The 20966-nt window shown below is 33.8% G+C and overlaps 2 protein-coding genes across 2 annotated transcripts; both read left to right on the top strand.

Moving 5' to 3' along the window:
- The first annotated feature begins 5912 nt into the window (after positions 1-5912).
- On the top strand, positions 5913-9062 carry LOC107632416 (B3 domain-containing protein Os04g0386900-like). Its single transcript, XM_016336099.3, has 4 exons — positions 5913-6277; positions 6382-6441; positions 7953-8095; positions 8555-9062. Exons 2-4 carry the CDS (start codon positions 6408-6410, stop codon positions 8864-8866), a joined length of 489 nt encoding a protein of 162 aa, XP_016191585.1. The 5' UTR covers positions 5913-6277; positions 6382-6407; the 3' UTR covers positions 8867-9062.
- Positions 9063-14247: 5185 nt separating this feature from the next.
- Positions 14248-20396, top strand: LOC107634142 (protein neprosin-like). The gene is made up of 6 exons (XM_088507149.1): positions 14248-14816; positions 14903-14989; positions 15350-15568; positions 16661-16825; positions 17451-17504; positions 19971-20396. Exons 1-6 carry the CDS (start codon positions 14505-14507, stop codon positions 20346-20348), a joined length of 1215 nt encoding a protein of 404 aa, XP_088363275.1. The 5' UTR covers positions 14248-14504; the 3' UTR covers positions 20349-20396.
- Positions 20397-20966: the final 570 nt, after the last annotated feature.

Raw genomic sequence — 20966 nt, 5'->3', positions numbered from 1 at the left:
CGAGGTTCAACCCGGTGACTTCAAGGACATATTGTTTGGCCTCTGTTTTAACTACAGAGGGTTCTTGTAGAGATTTCTGGATCAAGCTTCTATTGTTTCCTCCTGGTTTGGTACTTGCTAACTTGGAGAGGGCGTCTGCTCTGTTGTTGAGATCCCGAGTTATATGCCTGACCTCGGTTTCTGCAAAGCGCCCGAGATGTTCCAAGGTTTTGTCCAAGTATCTCCTCATATTCGGGTCTTTGGCTTGATACTCTCCATTTATTTGGGAGGTTATTACTTGAGAGTCGCTAAATATCATCACTTTTGTTGCACCGACTTCTTCTGCCAACTTCAACCCCGCGATCAGGGCTTCGTATTCTGCCTGATTATTGGAGGCTGGGAATTCAAATTTGAGAGAAACCTCTATTTGTGTTTCCCCTTTATTAACTAATATTATGCCTGCCCCGCTTCCTGTCTTGTTTGAGGATCCATCTACGTATAGTTCCCATGTAGTTGGTTTTTCCTCTTGATCTCCCGCATACTCTGCTATAAAGTCGGTGAGGCATTGGGCTTTAATTGCCGTCCGAGTTTCTTACTTTAAGTCGAACTCGGAGAGCTCTATTGCCCACTGAACCATTCTCCCCGCAACATTCGTCTTTTGGAGGATTTGCTTCATGGGTTGGTTCGTTCGAACTCTTATCGTGTGAGCCTAGAAGTAAGGTCGTAACCTTCGTGAGGCTATTACTAGGGAGTAAGCAAACTTTTCTAGTTTGTGGTACCTTAGTTTTGGGCCTTGTAGAACTTTACTGGTGAAGTATACAGGATGCTGCTCGACCTCATCTTCTCATATCAGGGCTGATGCTACAGCTTTGTCTGCTACGGACAAATATAGGACAAGCTCTTCCCCAATTAGAGGTCGGGTCAGGATTGGAGGTTGGCTTAAGAACCTTTTGAACTCCAGGAATGCTTCTTCGCACTCTGGAGTCCATTTGAACTGGCATCCTTTTCGTAGTAGGGAGAATAGTAGAAGGGATCTTAATGCTGATCCTGCCAAGAACCTGGAGAGGGCTGCAAGTCGGCCATTCAATTGTTGGACCTCTCTTAAGCAAGTTGGACTTTTCATTTCTAGGATGGCTTTGCACTTGTCGGGATTGGCTTCGATCCCTCTTTGGGTTAGCATAAACCCTAGAAAATTTTCAGCCTCCACCGCGAAGGTGCATTTTGCGGGATTTAGCCTCATCCCATGTGACCTTATGGTGTTAAAAACTTGCGAGAGTTCTGTCAAGAGGTCAGTTTCTTCCCTGGTTTTCACCAGCATGTCGTCTACGTAGACTTCCATTAAGTTCCCGAGGTGGGGAGCGAACACCTTGTTCATTAGCCTTTGGTATGTAGCCCCTGCATTTTTTAATCCAAAAGGCATGACCACGTAGCAATAATTCGCCCTAGGCATGATGAATGATGTCTTTTCTTGGTCCGGCTTGTGCATCGGGATTTGGTTGTATCCCGAGTAGGCATCTATAAACGACAAGTATTGATACTTCGAGCTGGAGTCTACTAGAGTGTCGATGCTTGGAAGTGGATATGGGTCTTTAGGACACGCCTTATTCAGGTCGGTATAGCCAACACACATCCTCCACTTGCCGTTTTGTTTTTTGACTAGCACTACGTTGGCTAGCCATGTTGGATATTTAACCTCTCTGATGAAGCCGGCTTCCAGGAGTGCTTGTACCTGCTCCTCCACTGCTTGAGCTCGTTCTGGACCGAGCTTACGCCTTCGCTGCTGTACAGGTCGTGACCCAGGGTATACTGAGAGCCTGTGGGACATGAGCTCGGGATCTATCCCTGGCATGTCGGAGGCCTTCCAGGCAAAGAGGTCAGAATTATCTCGTAGGAGCTTTGTCAATTTCTGCTTTAGGTTTTCCTCTAGGCTAGCTCCTATGTTGGTATTTTTTCCTTCCTCCTCGCCGACCTGTATTTCTTCAGTTTTTCTCCCTGGTTTCGGCCGCAGCTCTTCTTTGGCTCGAGCTCTACCGAGCTTTATGGTGTGAACTTCCATGCCCTTTCCTCTCAGGTTAAGGCTTTCATTGTAGCATTTCCTTGCCAATTTCTGGTCTCCCCGTATTGTTGCTATCCCCGCATATGTTGGGAATTTCATGCAAAGGTGAGGGTGGATACCACCGCTCTGAGCCGATTCAGGGTAGCTCTGCCAATCAGGGCATTGAACCCTGACCCGACATCAATGACTATAAAGTCTATGCTTAGAGTTTTGGATTTCTCCCCCTTCCAACGGTCGTGTGGAGGGGTAGGAATCCTAGTGGTTTTATTGGCGTGTTGCCCAAACCGTACAGGGTGTCAGGGTAAGCCCTTAATTCTTTTTCATCCAATCCTAGTTTGTCAAACGCGGGCTTGAAAAGAATGTCCGCTGAACTTCCTTGGTCTACTAAAGTTCTGTGGAGATGGGCATTCGCTAGGATCATGGTTATCACCACTGGATCGTCATGCCCAGGGATCACTCCTTGCCCGTCCTCTTTTGTAAAAGAGATGGTTGGGAGGTCGGGTGCTTCGCTTCCGACCTGGTAAACTCGCTTTAGGTGTCTTTTGCGAGATAACTTAGTGAGTCCCCCTCCCGCAAATTCCCCCGAGATCATATGTATGTGTCTCTCGGGGGTTTGTGGTGGTGGGTCTCTTCTGTCTTCATCATCTCGTTTTCTCTTTCCATGGTTGTCCGACCTTTCCATGAGATATCTATCAAGTCGGCCTTCCCTGGCCAACCTTTCTATCACATTTTTAAGGTCATAGAAATCATTTGTTGAGTGACCATACATCTTATGGTACTCGCAGTAGTCGCCGCAGCTTCCTCCCTTTTTGTTTTTGATGGGTCTAGGGGGCGGCAATCTTTCCGTATTACAGATTTCTCTGTATACGTCTACTATTGAAAATTTTAGAGGAGTATAGGAGTGATATCTCCTCGGCCAGTCGGAACCGACCTCCTCTTTTTTCTTGGGCTCCCTCTCTTTCTCTTTTTCTGAGTGAGGGTGCCCCTGTCGCCAACTCGGCTCCTGTAATCTGGCATTCTCATCCATGTTGATGTACTTTTCCGCTCTCTCTTGTGCATCACTCAAGGAGGTGGGGTGCCTTTTTGATATGGACTGAGAGAAGAGACCTTCTCTAAATCCATTTACCAGCCCTATGATGACTGCCTCTATGGGCAGGTCTTGAATCTCCAAGCACGCTTTGTTGAACCTTTCCATGTAGTCTCGTAAAGGTTCTCTGACCTCCTGCTTTACTCCTAGGAGGCTTGGTGCGTGCTTTATTTTATCCTTCTGGATGGAGAATCTCATTAAAAACTTTCGTGAGAGGTCCTCGAAACTAGTGACCGACCTCGGAGGGAGGCTGTCGAACCACTTCATTGCTGCTTTTGACAGAGTGGTCGGAAAAGCTTTGCAACGAGTAGCGTTAGAAGCATCAGCCAGATACATCCGACTTTTGAAGTTGCTTAAATGATGCTTTGGGTCGGTGGTCCCATCATAGAGGTTCATATCAAGGCTTTTGAAGTTCTTGGAACTTTTGCCCTCATTATGTCCTTGCTAAACGGATCTTCTCCTCCCAAGGGCGACTCTTCTCGGTCGCCGCGGGAGTTCCAACTTTTAAGGGAGGATTCTAGCTTCAAGAGTTTTTCTTCTAACTCTTTTCGCCGTTCTATTTCTTTCCTTAGTTTTCTCTCCACCTCTCGTTGTCGTTCAAACTCTTGTTCCTGTTGTTCTAAGTGGCCTTGATGACCGTGGACCAGCCCCATTATTTCCGTCGCATGGGGCGGTCCTTCCCTTCCTGACTCGCGTCCCTCCGAGGAGTTCGTCTTTGGATTTTTTAGCCCCGAGGTGCCTTCTCTGTGTTGGTCGTTTGTCTCCTGGTGAAGGGTCAGGTCCGCGTCATTATTTCCGGCGTCTAGATTTTTCTGCTCTGAGTCGGACGCCGTATGACCGTCTTCTGGTGAATTGTCCGCCATTATGGGTTGATCTCTCGGGTCCCCAGCAACGACGCCAATGTTACGATGGGTAACCGGAGATTAATGGGCTGGACTTGGTGGTTGGCCCAATCATCAAAGGATGGTAGTCTCCGAGCAGGTTCGCACGCTGGAGGCTCCTTCCGACTTGTGTATGTGAATGAATGGGGGTGGTACCTGCAAAGACACTCCAATGCCTAAGTCAGTAAGGGTGTAAGCAGGTCTAGAGAGTATTGGGGCTTAGAGATACCTGAGGGATGTCAGTGTATTTATAGTGGGGAGCCAATAACCACCGTTGGAGTAGTTTCACCTTCTAAGGTGAATAACCGTCCCTTTATCTTAGGGAGGTTGAGATATGGCTCCTGAAAGTGGGTTGAGAGATTTTAGGGGCAGTTATTTTAGTATTATCTGCCAGCTAAACCTCGTTTTCGACTTCCTTAGAACAAGTCGTGGTAGGAACCGACTTCTAGGGAAAAAGTCGGTGTAAAATGAGGGCCAATTCCTTGGATTGAGCCTTTCTTTTAGACTTGGGCCTAAGCGTTGGGTCAGGATATGAACAGCTAGTATTAAAAAGGAAGTGTCTAATAGTCAACCTATAATTGACTAAGAAAAGTCAATAACTAAAAAACATATTCTATTTTATTTTCGTACTTTTTTATAGAATATTTTTTAAGTAAGAGAAGCTAGATTTCTAAAAAATTTTGTAATGCATTATAAGTCTTTAAAAATAAATAAAAGTATCAACTAATAAGTTTTTTTAAAAAAACTATGATGAACTAATATACATGGTTCCGAAAATCGGATCGAACCGGCCGGTCGAACCGATTTAATTGGAAACCGACGATGCAAACAGTCTGGTCTTCTATCTATAACCGTTCGAAAAAAACCGTTAAAAAATCATCGAATCGGCCGAGAATCGACCGGTTGGACCGGATCGGTAACCGGCTAGTTCGGATAAAACAACGCCGTTTTTAAATTTGTTAAAAAAAAAGACCCGTGAACCAACCCCCCTCTTCCCCCAATCATTCATTCATCTCACTCCATCGCCGCTGTCCCTAGGTTCTCAGCACCGCCGCTACTTCCTCTTCCCCGTGTCCGGAACCCAGTAACTCGGCAGGTCCTCTTCGTCTTTGCTGGCTTCTCGAACCTAGATTAGTGGCTCCTCGTCTTCATCTTCTCTGAACTTCTTCTTCAATTTTTGTTCCATGTTTCTTCAATTCTTCTTGGGTCTTGGCTTGAAGTTTAGTTCTGAAATTTGGTTCTTCAGTTCTTCTTCTTGGGTCTTCGGTCTTTGTTCTTCGGTCTTCTTTGTATGTATGGTTCTGATTGCTGTGGAAATTTATATGTATGGATTAGTTGCTAATGCTGGAAACTTACTCTGTTATGTCATTTGTACCAACTAGAGTCCAGAACACCTAATACAGTAACTGTTACTCTGTTTTAGTATTTTACTATTTTCTAATTACTCTGATGACTCTGTGTTACAATATTATTGAATGTTGTAGGCAGAATTTAGATATGGTCATGTTGAGAATTTAGTGTTTTACTGTTTTGTAATTGCTGGATTTGGTCTGAAACATTGTTCGGTTAGAAAGGTGGTGTCACACAGAAAAAAATAAGTTATGAGTAAAAATTTAGAGATATATTTTTTAAATTACTTAATTAATACATAAATAAATCGTATTAGGACATATGATGTATTGATGTTATTATTTATTTCAGTATATGGTCAAATATTATATTGGCACATGACATTGACTCGAGTAACATGAAATACAAAGCAAAAATTTTGAATCCAAATTGAGAGTCAACTTTAGGATCGAGGTAAATTTGAGGATCAAAGTTTGAGTATTAAGTATTAACTCTTCAACCAATCAACTATATACTCTCTAGATTCTTTAGTACTCGGTCCCGTACAATTTTGATCATTGTAGAATTATCAAATACACACATTCCACTATATATATATACAAGTATGAACTCTCAAATATTCTCCATCGGTTTTCTCAGTTACGCTCATCTCTTTACTTGATGCATTCATCTCTTCATATACATCTTTAATCTTTCTATTTTCAAATCTCACTCAATTCACCGTTGAAAATGTACCTGAAAATATCTTGAAAATATGCATCTGAGCACGCAACAGCTGGATTCGCGGGAAGGGAAATTCGCTGTGCTACATGTGACTGCCTGAAACACCACAAACTTTTTATAGTCTTCAGCAGCACAGGAAGCACCGCGAAGTTGTAGGAGGCGCCTTCAGAAAGTTTTGGCGCGTTCTACCTGTTGATAACGGTATTGGCGTATCACATTCTTGTAACCTAATTTGTCTTTTAGAAAATCAAATTCTTTAATCAAAGTTTTGTTTTTATACTGAATAATTTTTTAAATCTCCATAGTTACACCATTGCCCACCGCCTCAAGCATGAGTTCTCCAGGATCATCCTCAACCTCAAGAGGTAATTCTTATTTTTAATTCTTTTAAAGTACTTTTTAAAATTTGAATTGAGCGGTGATATTGAGATTTTAAATCTCCATTTTCTTTATATTTTATACAAATTGTTGAGATTTAATAAAATAACCTGCTAATCAAGTTAATGAAAATTTTCTTTCATTTTTAAATAGACTGCATGCCGTGATGCTCTCCCTTGGTTTTTTTTTTTTCTATAATCTTTTTTATGACTTAGATAAAACTACATGCATGCTCAAAAAGCAAGCGCACTGTTAGTAGTTTAACACTTAAACAGAACCTTTTCCTGAGTTGTTGCCAATAATTAGTGTGTGAGAAAGAAGGCTGAAATCATTTATTTGGTTAGTGTTAAACAGCTTTGCCCATGGAATTTATTTATTTATTTAAATGATTAATGTTAAACAAATTTGGATATTGAGAACAAATTGCGTTTTTGTTGTACCTGTGAATAGCTTAGTATTCAATTTAACAAAATGTTAAGTGTAAAGATGTTCCCAAAAGGGCTTTTGGTTTCTTGATGTGGGTTCCAAAACAGGACAAAACATTGTCCCTTCCCCTGATTACCTCTCTACTTGACGTAGTGTTTAGAAGCTGTCTTTGGGACACAAATACAGAGATAATAAGTATGCAAAATATGTTTGATATTAGACGTGATGTGGGAGTTCCTAATGTAAATCGGAGTTTAATGCCTTATAACCACATAATATGGCATATCTAAAGGTTGAAAGAGTGGTAAATCAACAACTTGGTGAACAAAAGCATTCTACAATACCACTTGATTTAGTAGAAAGTGTACTCCTCAAAAATTGATAAGAGGGGAGTGGCTAGATAGTCCATGTATCACAACTTGCAAAAATTGTTGACTTTATCATTTTTTCTAAGGGGAGCTTTTGAGCAACGGCTGAATTATTCCGTGTGACCTTTTGGGTTCAAGTCGTGGAAACAGCCACTAATGGAATTATCAGGCTAAGCTATGTACATTACATCCTTTGGGTGTGACCCCTTCCCTGCATCCTGTGTTAATGCGGGATGCTTGTGCTCCGCCGGCAAACCCCCCCCCCCCCAACCCGGTTCACGCGCTTTATCTTTTTCTTTCCTGAATCTCATGATTTTAGTGACTGGTATACTGTTTGTATTTTATCTTTCTTTCTTTTTTTGTTCTGTTTAATCTATCATCTCTTTAGGGTACATAAATCATAGGTAATAGAGACATTTAGGTTAACCATGATGTGATTGAAATCGGTAAAAATAAGTTGTATAGAGTTAAATGTTTTGGAAGTGTTTAGATAATGCATCTAAAGAATAAAGAACTTTAGCGTGGCAAAGTTGGAAACTAGTCTCCAAGGAAATAGGACTAAGGGAATTAGTAAAATTATTTATGGAATATAGACTCATAGTTGGAAAGTCTGTGATCCGATGAAACTATTTGGAAGGGTTGTGATCCGATGAAACTCTGTATGCAACATTTAAATCTAACTTCAACCAACTCAAATTTTGCAGTTTCAGTAGAAGGGCAAGCCCCATTGCCAAAGCCAGCTGATCCTGCAGCAAACTTATCGAGCAATGAGATTGCACCACTTTCAAGAAATCCATTCTTTCATGTAGTTCTTTCAAAATCACATGTTCGTCGTAGTTGTCTCATGGTAATTTCACATTATGTTATAATTTCATTCGCCTCTGATATAGTCAGAGAAGATTAAGAAGTCATATGAACGTCTAAATTTCTGATGAATATCAATCTTCCACATTTCAGAAGACCATTTCGTTTAATTTAAGGTTATCAATTAGATTAAAACGGATGCATGTTTGCACTTGATGTCTTCAATGGAAAGGATAAGAATACACAAAATCAGGATAACATTTTTTTTTTTTTTACATTTCGATTATTGCTTTGAATTTGCAATAGTCATTGGAGCTGAATGCACTTGTTCTTTCAAAGGTCCATTTCATGTATAGGGATTTTTTTTTAAACTCTACTGTGCCTGTTGAGCACATAAAACACAAGACAATTTAATGTTTGTGTTAGCTATAAAATATTTATTCCCTTCTTTTACACTTCCAATAATAAATTAATCATGTTAAAATCTTATATTGGTAAATAGGGGCCATCAAAGGACTTAATAGATATACTTCCATCTGCTGAGGTCCCTACTGTTCTTAAGTGTGGAGGCGAGAGCTGGGACATGGTGTATCGTGGACATGCTCCGGGTCGCAAGTTCTTCGATGGAGGCTGGAGAAAATTTGTCAAAGCTAATTGCTTGGTGGAGGGAGATGCTTGTGTTTTCGAGCTCATGGCAAACAGTGATGAGAAAATTGTCTTTGAAGTTCAAATTCTCAGAGGTGATCTCCCCGAAGTGTTTTTTAAAAGGGATAGAATTGGTGCAAGTGAACAGAAGCCGATTGTCATTGACTAGTGAACCACAATATGGTATCGTATTGCAGGGTTTCTTTTGGTGCTTAGGTTGCTGCAACTAATTGTTTGGAATATCTATTTAGTGAATGAATGCACTGGAATATTTTTGTATATTGTAGTGTTGTTGACTTGCTCTGGATAGATAGTAAGTGCTTGAGTATGCAATCTAAAATATGTTTCTTGGAATTTATGTTTTAGAAGACAAATGATTGATCCTATTTTAAGTATCTTTTTAAAGATTGTTTACTCAGACTCAATTTATGAATTTTCACCATCATATGAAAACACATTTGACTGGAAGCTTGGAAAACATTTAATATTTTATATTATAACAATAAACATGTTTTATAATTTTTATTGTGTTGATGATTTATTGATTGTTTTTTATTGTGTTGATGAGAGTTATTTTATAATTTATTTATTATTTTATTGTAAAACGATTTTTTCGGTTGAACTACGGTTAAATTGGTTGAACCAATAAATTAGTGAACTACTGAGTAAAACGGTTCAATAACCGGTCTGGTTCTCAAAACCTTGCTAATATATATATATATATATATATATATTCTGGAAAAATGGTAATATTACATACGCTTTATTATTCTATTAGTCTTCCATTCCTTTTTTAATCTATTATGAATTTTGTTTGAAGGTTATTTAAAACGGTGATTTAGGTCTAAATGTGAAATTCAGACTCCTTTTGAAGCAGCATCTGACTTGTGCAGGTGTTGAGATGTTGTCGTCCGAGTTCCTCGTGAGGAGATGGGGTGGTACCTGCACGAGACTTCAATACTTAAGTTAACAAGGGGTTTTAGGCAGGTTTTTAGTAGATTGGGATGTGAATATACCTGAGAAGTGGCAGTGTATTTATAGTGGAATAGATAACTATATTCTTTGAGTAGTTCCACTTTTATTAATGGATAGTCGTTCCCTTTATCTTAAAAGTTTGTTGAGGTCTATTTTTTAGGAGAGATAAAGATAGGAGAGATTCGGAGAGGTAGTTACTTATTTAGATAAGTAAAATTTGACCTTCTTGTTGTGTCAGAGGTCTAATAAGTAGAGGAAGTCATTAGTAATAGGCCTTTATCTTTAATAAGCCTGACTTTATTTTGGATTAGGATATGAATAGATCTCCTAATAAATAATATTAAGATTAAAATTAAAATATATTTAAAATATTAGAAACCAGATTAAAAATAAAAACTTTTAAATATAATTAAACTACTGAAAGAAAAATTAGAATAATAATTATATAAAAATATTACTGTTAAAAAGATTGAAACTAAACATAAATGTTAACGATGATAGAGTAAACTACCATTTATACTCATAAAAGTTGAAAACGCTGACATATCTACCCATAGAAAAAGGAAATTACTATTTGTACCCATGAAATATGATTTTTACAAGCAAAATTATCCAAACCCTAAAAAATTAAATAAAATTCCTAAATTACCCTTTATCTTCACCACTACACCACCTCTTTCACCCAATCATCTAACCCTAACCCTCTTCACCCAACCACCACCTCTCATTCCCTTTTTAATCTCAAATCCCACCACCACCCTCTTCACCCAACCACCACCCCTCTTTCCCTTTCTAACACTCTCTCACCATTACTTTCCACTCAATCCCCACTGCTGCTCCAATGGCTCCTTGTCACACCCTCCTCTCTTTCATCCTCACAGTCATAGCAACACTTGTTGCCGCTTCTCCGAAGAAGAAGAGCACCTTCATAGTGCAAGTCTACCATGAAGCCAAGCCCTCCATCTTCCCAACCCACAAGCACTGGTACGAATCATCTTTCACTTCTATTATCAACCATGCCACTGCAGCTGAAAACACCACCACCGCCGCCTCCGCCGCCATCCTTCACACTTACGACACTGTCTTTCACGGCTTCTCAACAAAGCTCTCACCTTTATTGGCCCAGAAGCTGGAATCCCTGTCCCACGTCGTCGCAGTGATCCCGGAACAGGTCCGCCAACTCCACACTATCCGCTCGCTGCAGTTCTTGGGCCTCAAAACTGCCGACAGGACCGGCCTCCTCAAGGAGATGGATTTCGGTTCAGATCTCATCATTGGAGTCATTGACACCGGTATCTGTCCTGACAGAGAGTTTCAACGACCGCGACCTCGGCCATGTTCCTCCCAACTGGAAGGACAGCTGCATCGCTGGAAGGGACTTCCCCGCCGCACCCGGAGAGTCGAAGAGTCAAAGTCTTCCCCCCGACTTCTTCTTAGAGCTACTTAGGTCGAGGTTCTGAAAGAAGAGTTGGCGAAGTAAACAATTCCATCTTCCAACAGTAGCTGCTCCGCTATGACTCTGATCGAATCCACTCCCGATAAAGTCAAACTCCTAACTCAAACAAAGAAAAGAATTTCATTTCAAGTGCCAGGCAAAGGACCAAGCCGGGGCTTAGGCTCTTGTTGAGGAGTTCCGGAAGCTGAGTCAAAGCGAAAATCTAAATTAGAAAGAGGGGCGCCTGCGAAGGAAGGAAGAAAGAATCTGAACAAGAGGAATGAAATGAAACGAGAGGAATGGGACTGTGAAAGCTGCAGCAACCCTTGATCCTAGCCCGCAGACTTTCACCAGTTTATTGAATGATGTTGGTTGAGTTCAAGTTTGAGGGGACTCCGATGGCCATGGCACCCACACCGCCTCCATCGAGATTGAAAGAGAGAGAGAGGATGGGGGAGGAGATGATAGTGGTAGTGGTGGAGAGAGGGGTAGTTTAGGGATTTTATTTAATTTTTTAGGGTTTGGATAATTTTGCTTGTAAAAATCATATTTCATGGGTACAAATGGTAATTTCTTTTTTCTATGGGTAGATATGTCAGCATTTTCAACTTTTATAGGTACAAATGGTAGTTTACTCATGAAAAAATATACTTAAAAAAATGCAATATCACCACCCAAGAAAAAGGAAAAAATGTGGTGTGGCTAAAAAAAAAAAAAAAAACTCATGCTACTCAAAACAATACTAATGATATTCTAGATTTCTCTATCTTGTTTTGCTTCCATTTTTCATAGCATGGGAGATAAGTTATGGTTGCCATTAACAACACCATCTACAAATTGTCGGCATAATATTAAGAGGACTTTTGACACATTCACATTGGTTAATCAAAGCTCATCACTTAGGTAAATTTGGACATAGTATTTATAGTGAATATTCATATCTTATATCCTAAGTTGTTGGTCCCAACTACCTTATAATAAATCTTATTCTTCACATAATAATAATAATAATAATAATAATAATAATAATAATAATAAAAAAAAAAAACAAAAATATTTGATAAAAAAAATTAGTTAAAAACAATCAGAATTTATCTTATTTAATATTTATTAATTATTACTAAAATTAATAAATATTAAATAAAATAATTTTTTTTTGTTTCTCTAACATCATAAAAAATGTAAACAAAACCAACATTATTAACGAGAAATTGCTCGAGAAGACGGAAAAAAAAAGAAATTACTTAATGAAACCTTATTTTATCGAGTGTTAGTCAATATTTAACGGAACAAACTAATAATTAAAAAAAATAAATATTTTATTACGACCAAAAATTTATTTAAGTCTCACTTTATTATAAATATTCATATTCTTTTTAAAATAACTTAATTATAATTATTTTCATATTTTTATTATTATTTTTTTAAAAAATATATAAAAAAATAGGATAAATCGATTGAAAATGAAAAAAACAATGTTAGGGAGATAAAAAAGTTTAAACTTGTCTTATTTAATATTCATTAATTATTATAATTAATGAATATTAAATAAGAAAAATTCTGACTATTTTTTAGTAATTTGTTGTTATCAAATATTTTCGAAAAAAAACTTTAATGAATATGTAAAAATTGATAGAAAATTAATAAACTATATTATAGGCTCCCTCCACTGTCATAAAATCATAATGACATAATTGAACAAAAATGATTAGGCATGGCCCATAAACGATTTCGTGCTATCTTCCTTTGGTGTCATTTTTTTCTTGGGCCAAATCCTAGCAATTAATAATTTGAGTTAAAGCTGATTTATGCAGATGAGAGTGCTACATCGTTATGTTATGTACCCAACAACACAAAATGTGTCATATTCATATATTTGATTTTGAAGGTGGAATGAAAGTGAAAATAACTACTCATATCTTTGGTTAAGTCTTCCTCATAATAAATGTCTACTTTACTATTTTGGACAAAATTACTTTTGGAATATATATAGAGAAAGTATTAGAAACCAATATTAATTGTGTACAATGTGTATAATGAATTAAAAAAATTAAAATTAAAAATTAGATCATTAATTAATTATTTAATTTCAAAATTTAATTTAAAAATTAAGATTACTATTTAAATCTATTCACACTATATACGGTTATTTCTAATCTTAGCGTAACCTTCAATACACGTCCAAAACTCACCGTCATCTTCTCCGGTTCTCACCTCGCGTCACTGAATTTCTCGCCGGCCATACCGAGGCCGCCGCATCCTTCTACCGACACCGTCCTCACCTCCGCCGGTCAGCCCGATGCGCCTGCCCTCTGACGTTCAGCCTAATGTTGCTGCCGTTATTTTCGTGCCTCTTTGGAACTAAATTGTAAAGGAAAATATATTATATAAAGGAGTTGAATATATACAATAAATAAATTAAACTCAAATAAAAATATATAAGAGGTAAATGCTAATTAAATTGTAAGCTTAATCACAACGATTATATTTATTTGTTTAGTACACTATGATTTATAAAAAAAAAAATACTGAATTAATTGAGCTTTTTACTTGAATAAGTAGAAGGGTTTATTTTTCTCAATTATTATACTTTTGAAGTTTAATCATCTATCTAAACTAATATAATGGAGAAAGTGATTGTACTATTTAAGTTTTGCTGATAAAATATTATTAACTTAATCCAATTTTTTATTAACAACTAATATGTATTTTTTGTTGATTAAAATAATTTAAATACATAATTAACTAATAATAACTATATTTTTATATAATTATCAAGAGTGTCTGATGTATAAATAATCTTACTGATTGCATTAAAACACAAAAATTAAAATAAATAAAAAAATAAATAAATTATCATTCTATATGATTTTTTATATAAAGAAAGAATACATGTATATTAGATAATTTTGTTTACTAAGTGATCCAATCAACCTATATCCGACAAGGGTTGACCGGTTGACCTTGATAAAGAGTTAATATCAATTAAGCTAAGATTAATTAGTGAAAAAAAAATATTCTTCAACAAAATAATTAAAATAAAAAATAAAAAAAAATTGAAGTTTGGAAGGTGTAATGCAACTCCACCTATAATAAGTATTATATGTATGGTTCCTAAATCTTCCATGGTGTGTGTGGGGAGCACAAAATCAATACAACCCTTCTCTCTCTCTCTCTCTCTCTCTGAAGAAGGGAAGCAATGAGGACCAGTTGAAGAAGAACTTGTTTATTCTTTATTCATTTTCATAATTATATTTATAAAAAAAAAGGGTGTGAGAAGAGAAGAGAAGAAGAAACTCATAAAAAAATATCAAACACCTTTGTCTCTGTTCTGTTCTGTTTAGTACTTCACTTCACTTCTCTGTTCTGTTCTGTTTTTGTGAATAATAATAGAGACATGAAGAAGGTATATTCACATTGCAATAATCATCATCATCATAAACAATTCAACACAAGAACAAGAACAAGACAACACAATCATCATTCTCATTCTCATTCTCAATACCAAAACATTAGACTACAAAATCTACTACTTCTACATTCTTTGCTTCTTATCATTGTTACTCCAGCATTGTGCAATGTTCACCAACCATTGTTGAACTTGAAGTCTAATAACCAAACTCTAAGATCAAATCTTGAGTTACTCAAGCTGAGAAGGATTAGAGCACACTTGGCCAAGATCAATAAACCTGCTCTCAAAACAATTCAGGTACTTGTCTTTTTTTTTTTTCTTTTTCTTATAACATGTTTTTGGTTTGGTTTTGACCAAAGTTGGTTTTGTTTTTTGTGTTGTAGAGTCCAGATGGTGATTTGATTGATTGTGTTTTGTCTCATCAACAACCAGCTTTTGACCATCCTAACCTTAGAGGTCAGAGACCATTGGTAATGTCATCATCTTGATTTCCATGCTTTGATTTGATTTGATTTTATAGTTCTTACATTCTCATATTCTCATGATTATGGAAAATTCTATTCCTGTTCCCTTCATGATTTAAGGTTCAACAATAATATAAGAAAATTTTTAAATATTCTTGAAACATCAGTGTTGGTATTCTAGTAATTTTACCTGTTGATTTTAATTAATATATATTTTTTATAATTAAAATCAACAGGTAAAATTATTAAAATACTGATATTCTAAAAGTATTTGAAATTCTTCTAGTAATATATTATGTCGTTGTTTAATTCATGTAGTCAACGTCAAACTCGACTTGAGATTTGACTTCGGCTTTTTTTTTTTAGGATCCGCCGGAGAGGCCAAAGAAATACAAGAACAAGAACAATGAGAAAATAGAAATGAAAAGCTTTCAAGTATGGAGTGATTCTGGTGAAGAATGCCCTAATGGAACTATTCCAATTAGAAGAACAAAAGAGGAAGATGTTCTAAGAGCAAGTTCCATTAGAAGATTTGGAAGAAAACCAAGTCATGTAAGGAGAGACTCAACCCATAACGGCCATGAGGTTAGTTATTCGAATTTTATTATCAGAAATTAGACTAATTTATCTCGAAAAACTACAATAAGATTAATTTTATTTTAGAAACTCAAATTAGAGACTATTATGAAAGAGTTTAATTATTTTGTTGGGTCACCAAAAAAAAAAATTTATTCTGTTGGTCTTTATAGTTTTACAAAATTTTTAATTAGGTCCGTATATTTTTTTTCTTTTTAATTGGATTTCTGTACCAATTTTTTTTTTTTTAATTAGGTCCCTAAATTAGTGTAGAGACTCAAATAAAAGAAAAAAAAATGTAGGGTCTCAATTGAAAAAAATTTTTGTGTAGGAACTTAATTAAAAACAAAAAAAGTATAGGGACCTAATTAAAAATTTTGCGAAACTATAGAGACTAACAGAGTAATTAAACTTTATGAAAGAGATTAATTTATTTATCATTTTGTAAGTTGAATAAGTGTTGTCAATCAAATTTAAACCCTATGCATTCTTCTTTCATTATTATTATTTTTTAAATTTATTTTAGCTTATTTTATTTTCATTGCCAGCAAGAAAAGAATAGCACTACTTTTTCCGTATTTATCATCAATATGAGAGACAATGAAGGGACACCACTATTAAAAGGTTGTCCTCTTATATGCACCTTAAAGCCATATCAAAATCATCACCAAAATGAAGATCCTCTCTTTGCATCTATATTGGTTACATATTTATTAGATGAATTTAATTATGATATAATGCGTTTAATTGTATATCGTCGTATCAGTAAAAATAATTATATTTTTTATTAACAGCATAAATAGTTATTCAAAAAAATAAATGTGATTAAATATTTTATACTGTTAGTATATTAAAATTAAATTTTTTTAGCAAGAACTCAAGAAAAAAATAAATTAAACTAATCTTCTTTATGATTTATTTATCATGTCTAAACTGACTAGATTAATATAATATTTATAAATGTGATCAGTGTCATATTTTATAAAATACATAAATACTAAATATTATATATTTTTATAAATACAATTCAATCTTTTTTATATATAAAAAAAGGGTAAGATAGAGTAATTGTTATTTATGCATATGTTAATTTGAATGCAGCATGCAGTTGTTTTTGTGAATGGAGATCAATATTATGGAGCAAAAGCAAACATAAATGTATGGACACCAAGAGTTACAGATCAATATGAATTCAGTTTGTCACAGATTTGGGTTATTGCTGGCTCCTTTGGTTTTGATCTTAATACTATAGAAGCTGGTTGGCAGGTACACATTTATTTCAATAAATTTAATTTTAATACATTATTAATATAAAATAATTTTACACATATATCAAATTACTTAATATCATATCAGTAAAATTTTATATTGATTACCTAAATAATCATCTAAAAGAACGAATGTAATTTATTAGACGACTATGTAAAATATTTTATAGTATTAATGGATAAAAATTAAATTTTATTTGAATATATTTTTATACATGATATCTTTTTATTTATAAAAATGTATATTAATCTTCGTCATAATCTAATAATAAGTGTAATAGAGATATAATTATTCATATTGCTTTCTTTTATCGGTTTAAACTTTTGAGATGAATGATTTAATAATACAGTATCAAAGCTCTATGTCCGAAAGATCTAGAGTTTGATCATTGGAGAATTCCAAAATTAAAAAAATAGCATAAAAAAAAGAAAAAAAAAACATATACAAAAATTAAACAAATTCAAAAGAGGTTCTTGCTTGAGAGGACTTAATAGAGATATAGTCATTCATAATGCTTTCTTCTACTAGCTTAAACTTTTGATATGAGTAATTTAACGATAAATTTAGAATTATTATTTATTATTGATTATTGTGGCTGAAACAACCATAATAACACTTTCAGGTAAGTCCAGAATTATATGGAGACAGCAATCCTAGGTTCTTCACTTACTGGACAGTAAGTATTATTGCTAAGCCAATTTTTTTATTTTTATCTTCCAATTTATTTATTATTAATTTTTTCAAACCCCCAATAATTTTCTTCTCTTTATTATCTCACATAATAATTATAATAAAAATGTAGACAGATGGTTTGGAATAGCAAACAATTTGATATTGGCCTAATGGTTTGGAAGGTGAGCATAATTTCTTCGTTAAATTCTTAATTACTTTAGATATGTCAATAATTAATTTGAAAATTATATTTTGAACATTTCAATATTAGACTATTATTTTTCTAAGTTTAATTATTTTGTTAATCTTTATAATTTTATCAAATTTTTAATTAAATCTCTATACCAACTTTTTTTTATTTTAATTTAGTCCCTAGTCACAGTAGACGTTAAAAAATGTTTACATGTGTTGAATTCAGAATTTTTTTAATGTTTACTGTGACTAAAGACTAAATTAAAATTTAAAAAATTGGTATATAAATTTAATTAAAAAAAATATATATAAAAATTTAATTACAAATTTGATCAATCAATAAAAACTAACAAAATAATTAACCCTATTTTCTATCATTAGATCTTGTGTTTTTTAAATGTTCAAGTAATAACATTACTTAATTAATTTTTAATATCTAGATGTTATACTAGTAAAATAATAAAAGTAAACAAACTTTAATTTTAGTTTGACCCACAAAACTTTAATGCATGTCGAAGATTGATTTTATATATGCTTGAATTCAAAATTTTGATTCAATCCAACAGCAATTAAGGAGAAAAGAGTTATTGACCCTTTTAAAAATGTTAGTATTTTTTAAATAATATACACATACCATGTTCTGACAAAATGTTTAAACCTTAAACAATGACCATCACCATTATCCAGTGATATATATTAGAAACTAAGAAAAAAATTGTTAATACATAATAAAAAAATATAAATTTATTTTATTTAATATTTATTAATTCTATCAATAATTAATGAATATTAAATAAAATAAATTTAGACTGTTTTTGTTTTTGACTAATTTTTTTTATTAAATATTTTCGATATTCTATTTACTACTTTTATTTTCCCTAACTTGTAAATACATAATAAAAAAATATATATATTTATTTTATTTAATATTAATTAATTTTAACAATAATTAATAAATATTAAATAAGATAAATTTAGACTGTTTTTGATTAATTTTTTATTAAATATTTTTGATAATCTATTTACTACTTTTATTTTCCCTAACTTTTTGCATATTTCTATATGTTATTGAAATGGAAGATTCCTTTTGTAACCTTAATGGGGTCGACCATCCATGTCTTTTGCTTTTTTAGTTTTCTTTATTAAAGCAATAGTTCATGCTTTTCTTATGGTCTTTGCTGTAACTGGCTTCCCAAAAAAGGCTATGAAACTTGACCAATGATTCTTCTTTTTCTCATCATTTCTACTTTTTACTATCCTTATGTTTCATTAATATTATTTTAATTAATATATTTTGAATCAACTATACTCTTTTTATTGTCAAAGAACTATAGTTCAAATGATATAATTTTTCCATATTCATCTAGAGGTTGCAGATTTTAGTCTCATTCTTAATTTTAGAAAAAAAAAAATTCTTTTTACTAGACACAATAAATAAATAAATTAATAATAAGTATTTAGCATTTTCTTTACTTAGTAATTATGAAAATTATTATAAATATAACTTAACAAAATTAAGTATTGTTTTATCAATAATGACAAACAACCATCTTAAAGTATGACATTTTACCAAGAAAGGAAAAACAAATTGAACATTGTTAATAGAATTCATGGCAACTCATGAAGTATAGAAACAATGCAAGCAATACAAATCATTAAATTAATCTATCTAAATAAAATATCACAATAGGCAAAAGGGAAGAGAACAAGTAATTAATAATTTTGCATTATCCTATTTTTGTTTCTATTAGTACTAAATGAAGTATACAAATTTTTAAAATATACTAAAAATCAATCACTAAATCAGCAACTATATTTATGTATTAATTCACACATTTCTCCAACTAAATAATCAATTATTAAAATCAATTTTGCAAAAGAAAAATAATCAAACTTGTATATAATAATATAATAAAAAAGTCACTAATTTTATAATTTGAAGACACATAATTTTTTTACTAATTAAAAATACAAAAACATTTTTTATTTTCTAAATGTGAGACATTTAAGTTTTTCTGTCTAAAATATATAAAGACAAATAGATCTTCCAGAGAGATTAGATGTCTCCCATTTTAAAAAGTAAGAGATGTTTTTGTATTTTCAATTATTTGATGACTTATTTGTCTTTGAAATAAAAAGTCAGAGACTTATTTGTCGTTTTCTCTAAAATTTATGAGATTTCAAAGATGTATTTCTATATGATGTAACCGATTAGTGACCGACTTTTGGTGTACAGTTAACATGTTTAAATTAAATAACCCTCTATGTGTGTGTGTAGGACCCAAGACATGGACACTGGTGGCTGGAATTTGGTTCAGGATTATTAGTTGGTTACTGGCCAGCAACCATGTTTAGCCACTTAAGAAGCCATGCAAGCATGGTTCAATTTGGTGGAGAAATTGTGAACTCTCGTTCAAGGGGTTACCACACTGGAACTCAGATGGGGAGTGGCCACTTTGCTGGTGAAGGTTTTAGAAAAGCAGCATATTTTAGGAACTTGCAAATTGTTGATTGGGATAACAACTTGCTACCTCTCTCAAACATTCACCAATTAGCAGATCATTCTAATTGCTATGACATTAGGCAAGGAAGCAACAATGTTTGGGGACATTACTTTTACTATGGAGGTCCCGGACGAAATGTCCGATGTCCTTGAAACATATACAAATGTCGAATTTATATGCATTTACATCGCGTTTGGTAACTGTCCTGTGATATAATACGTAGACGTTGAAACAGTAGAGATAGAGAAAAAGATGGAGACTCATATGCAGTTGTCTTCATATAAAGTCGATAATTGAAAATCGTCAAATGAAAATTTAGTATCAATCTCACATGAAGACAACTGTTTATGAGTTTTTCTTCCTAGAGAAAATTTGTTCTTTTCTTAAATATGTGTATTTCACAACGCTTCTGTATTATTGCTTTGAGACTGTCGCTAAACGTAGGTTTATATGATAAAATAGCTTTACACTATCAAATTATAATGGTTTGTTGCAAATTCTGTAGATTAATTGATAGTGTAAAATTATTTTTGATGGTTTCTCTATGTGTGTGTGTCTGTTTTTTTTTTCTTTTTGTCTCACTTTCTAGGGTTTTACTTTTTTCATGGCATGCTTCACATGCTTTAGTGATAATCTATAGAGTAATTTGTTTTGTTTGTATTCTTTTGACTAACAATTTAATTAGTGACAGTTCAAGTTTGATTTTTCCAATTCTTCCTAGCTGTTACTATTTCTTTGTTTAAAGAGATCTTATCTTAAACATAGTGAAT

This window comes from Arachis ipaensis, chromosome B3 (genome assembly GCF_059453495.1).
Source record: "Arachis ipaensis isolate K30076 ecotype BB chromosome B3, ASM5945349v1, whole genome shotgun sequence".
Lineage (NCBI taxonomy): Eukaryota > Viridiplantae > Streptophyta > Magnoliopsida > Fabales > Fabaceae > Arachis > Arachis ipaensis.
Note: the sequence above shows the minus strand (reverse complement) of the source record. Positions and strands in the feature narration are given on the sequence as shown.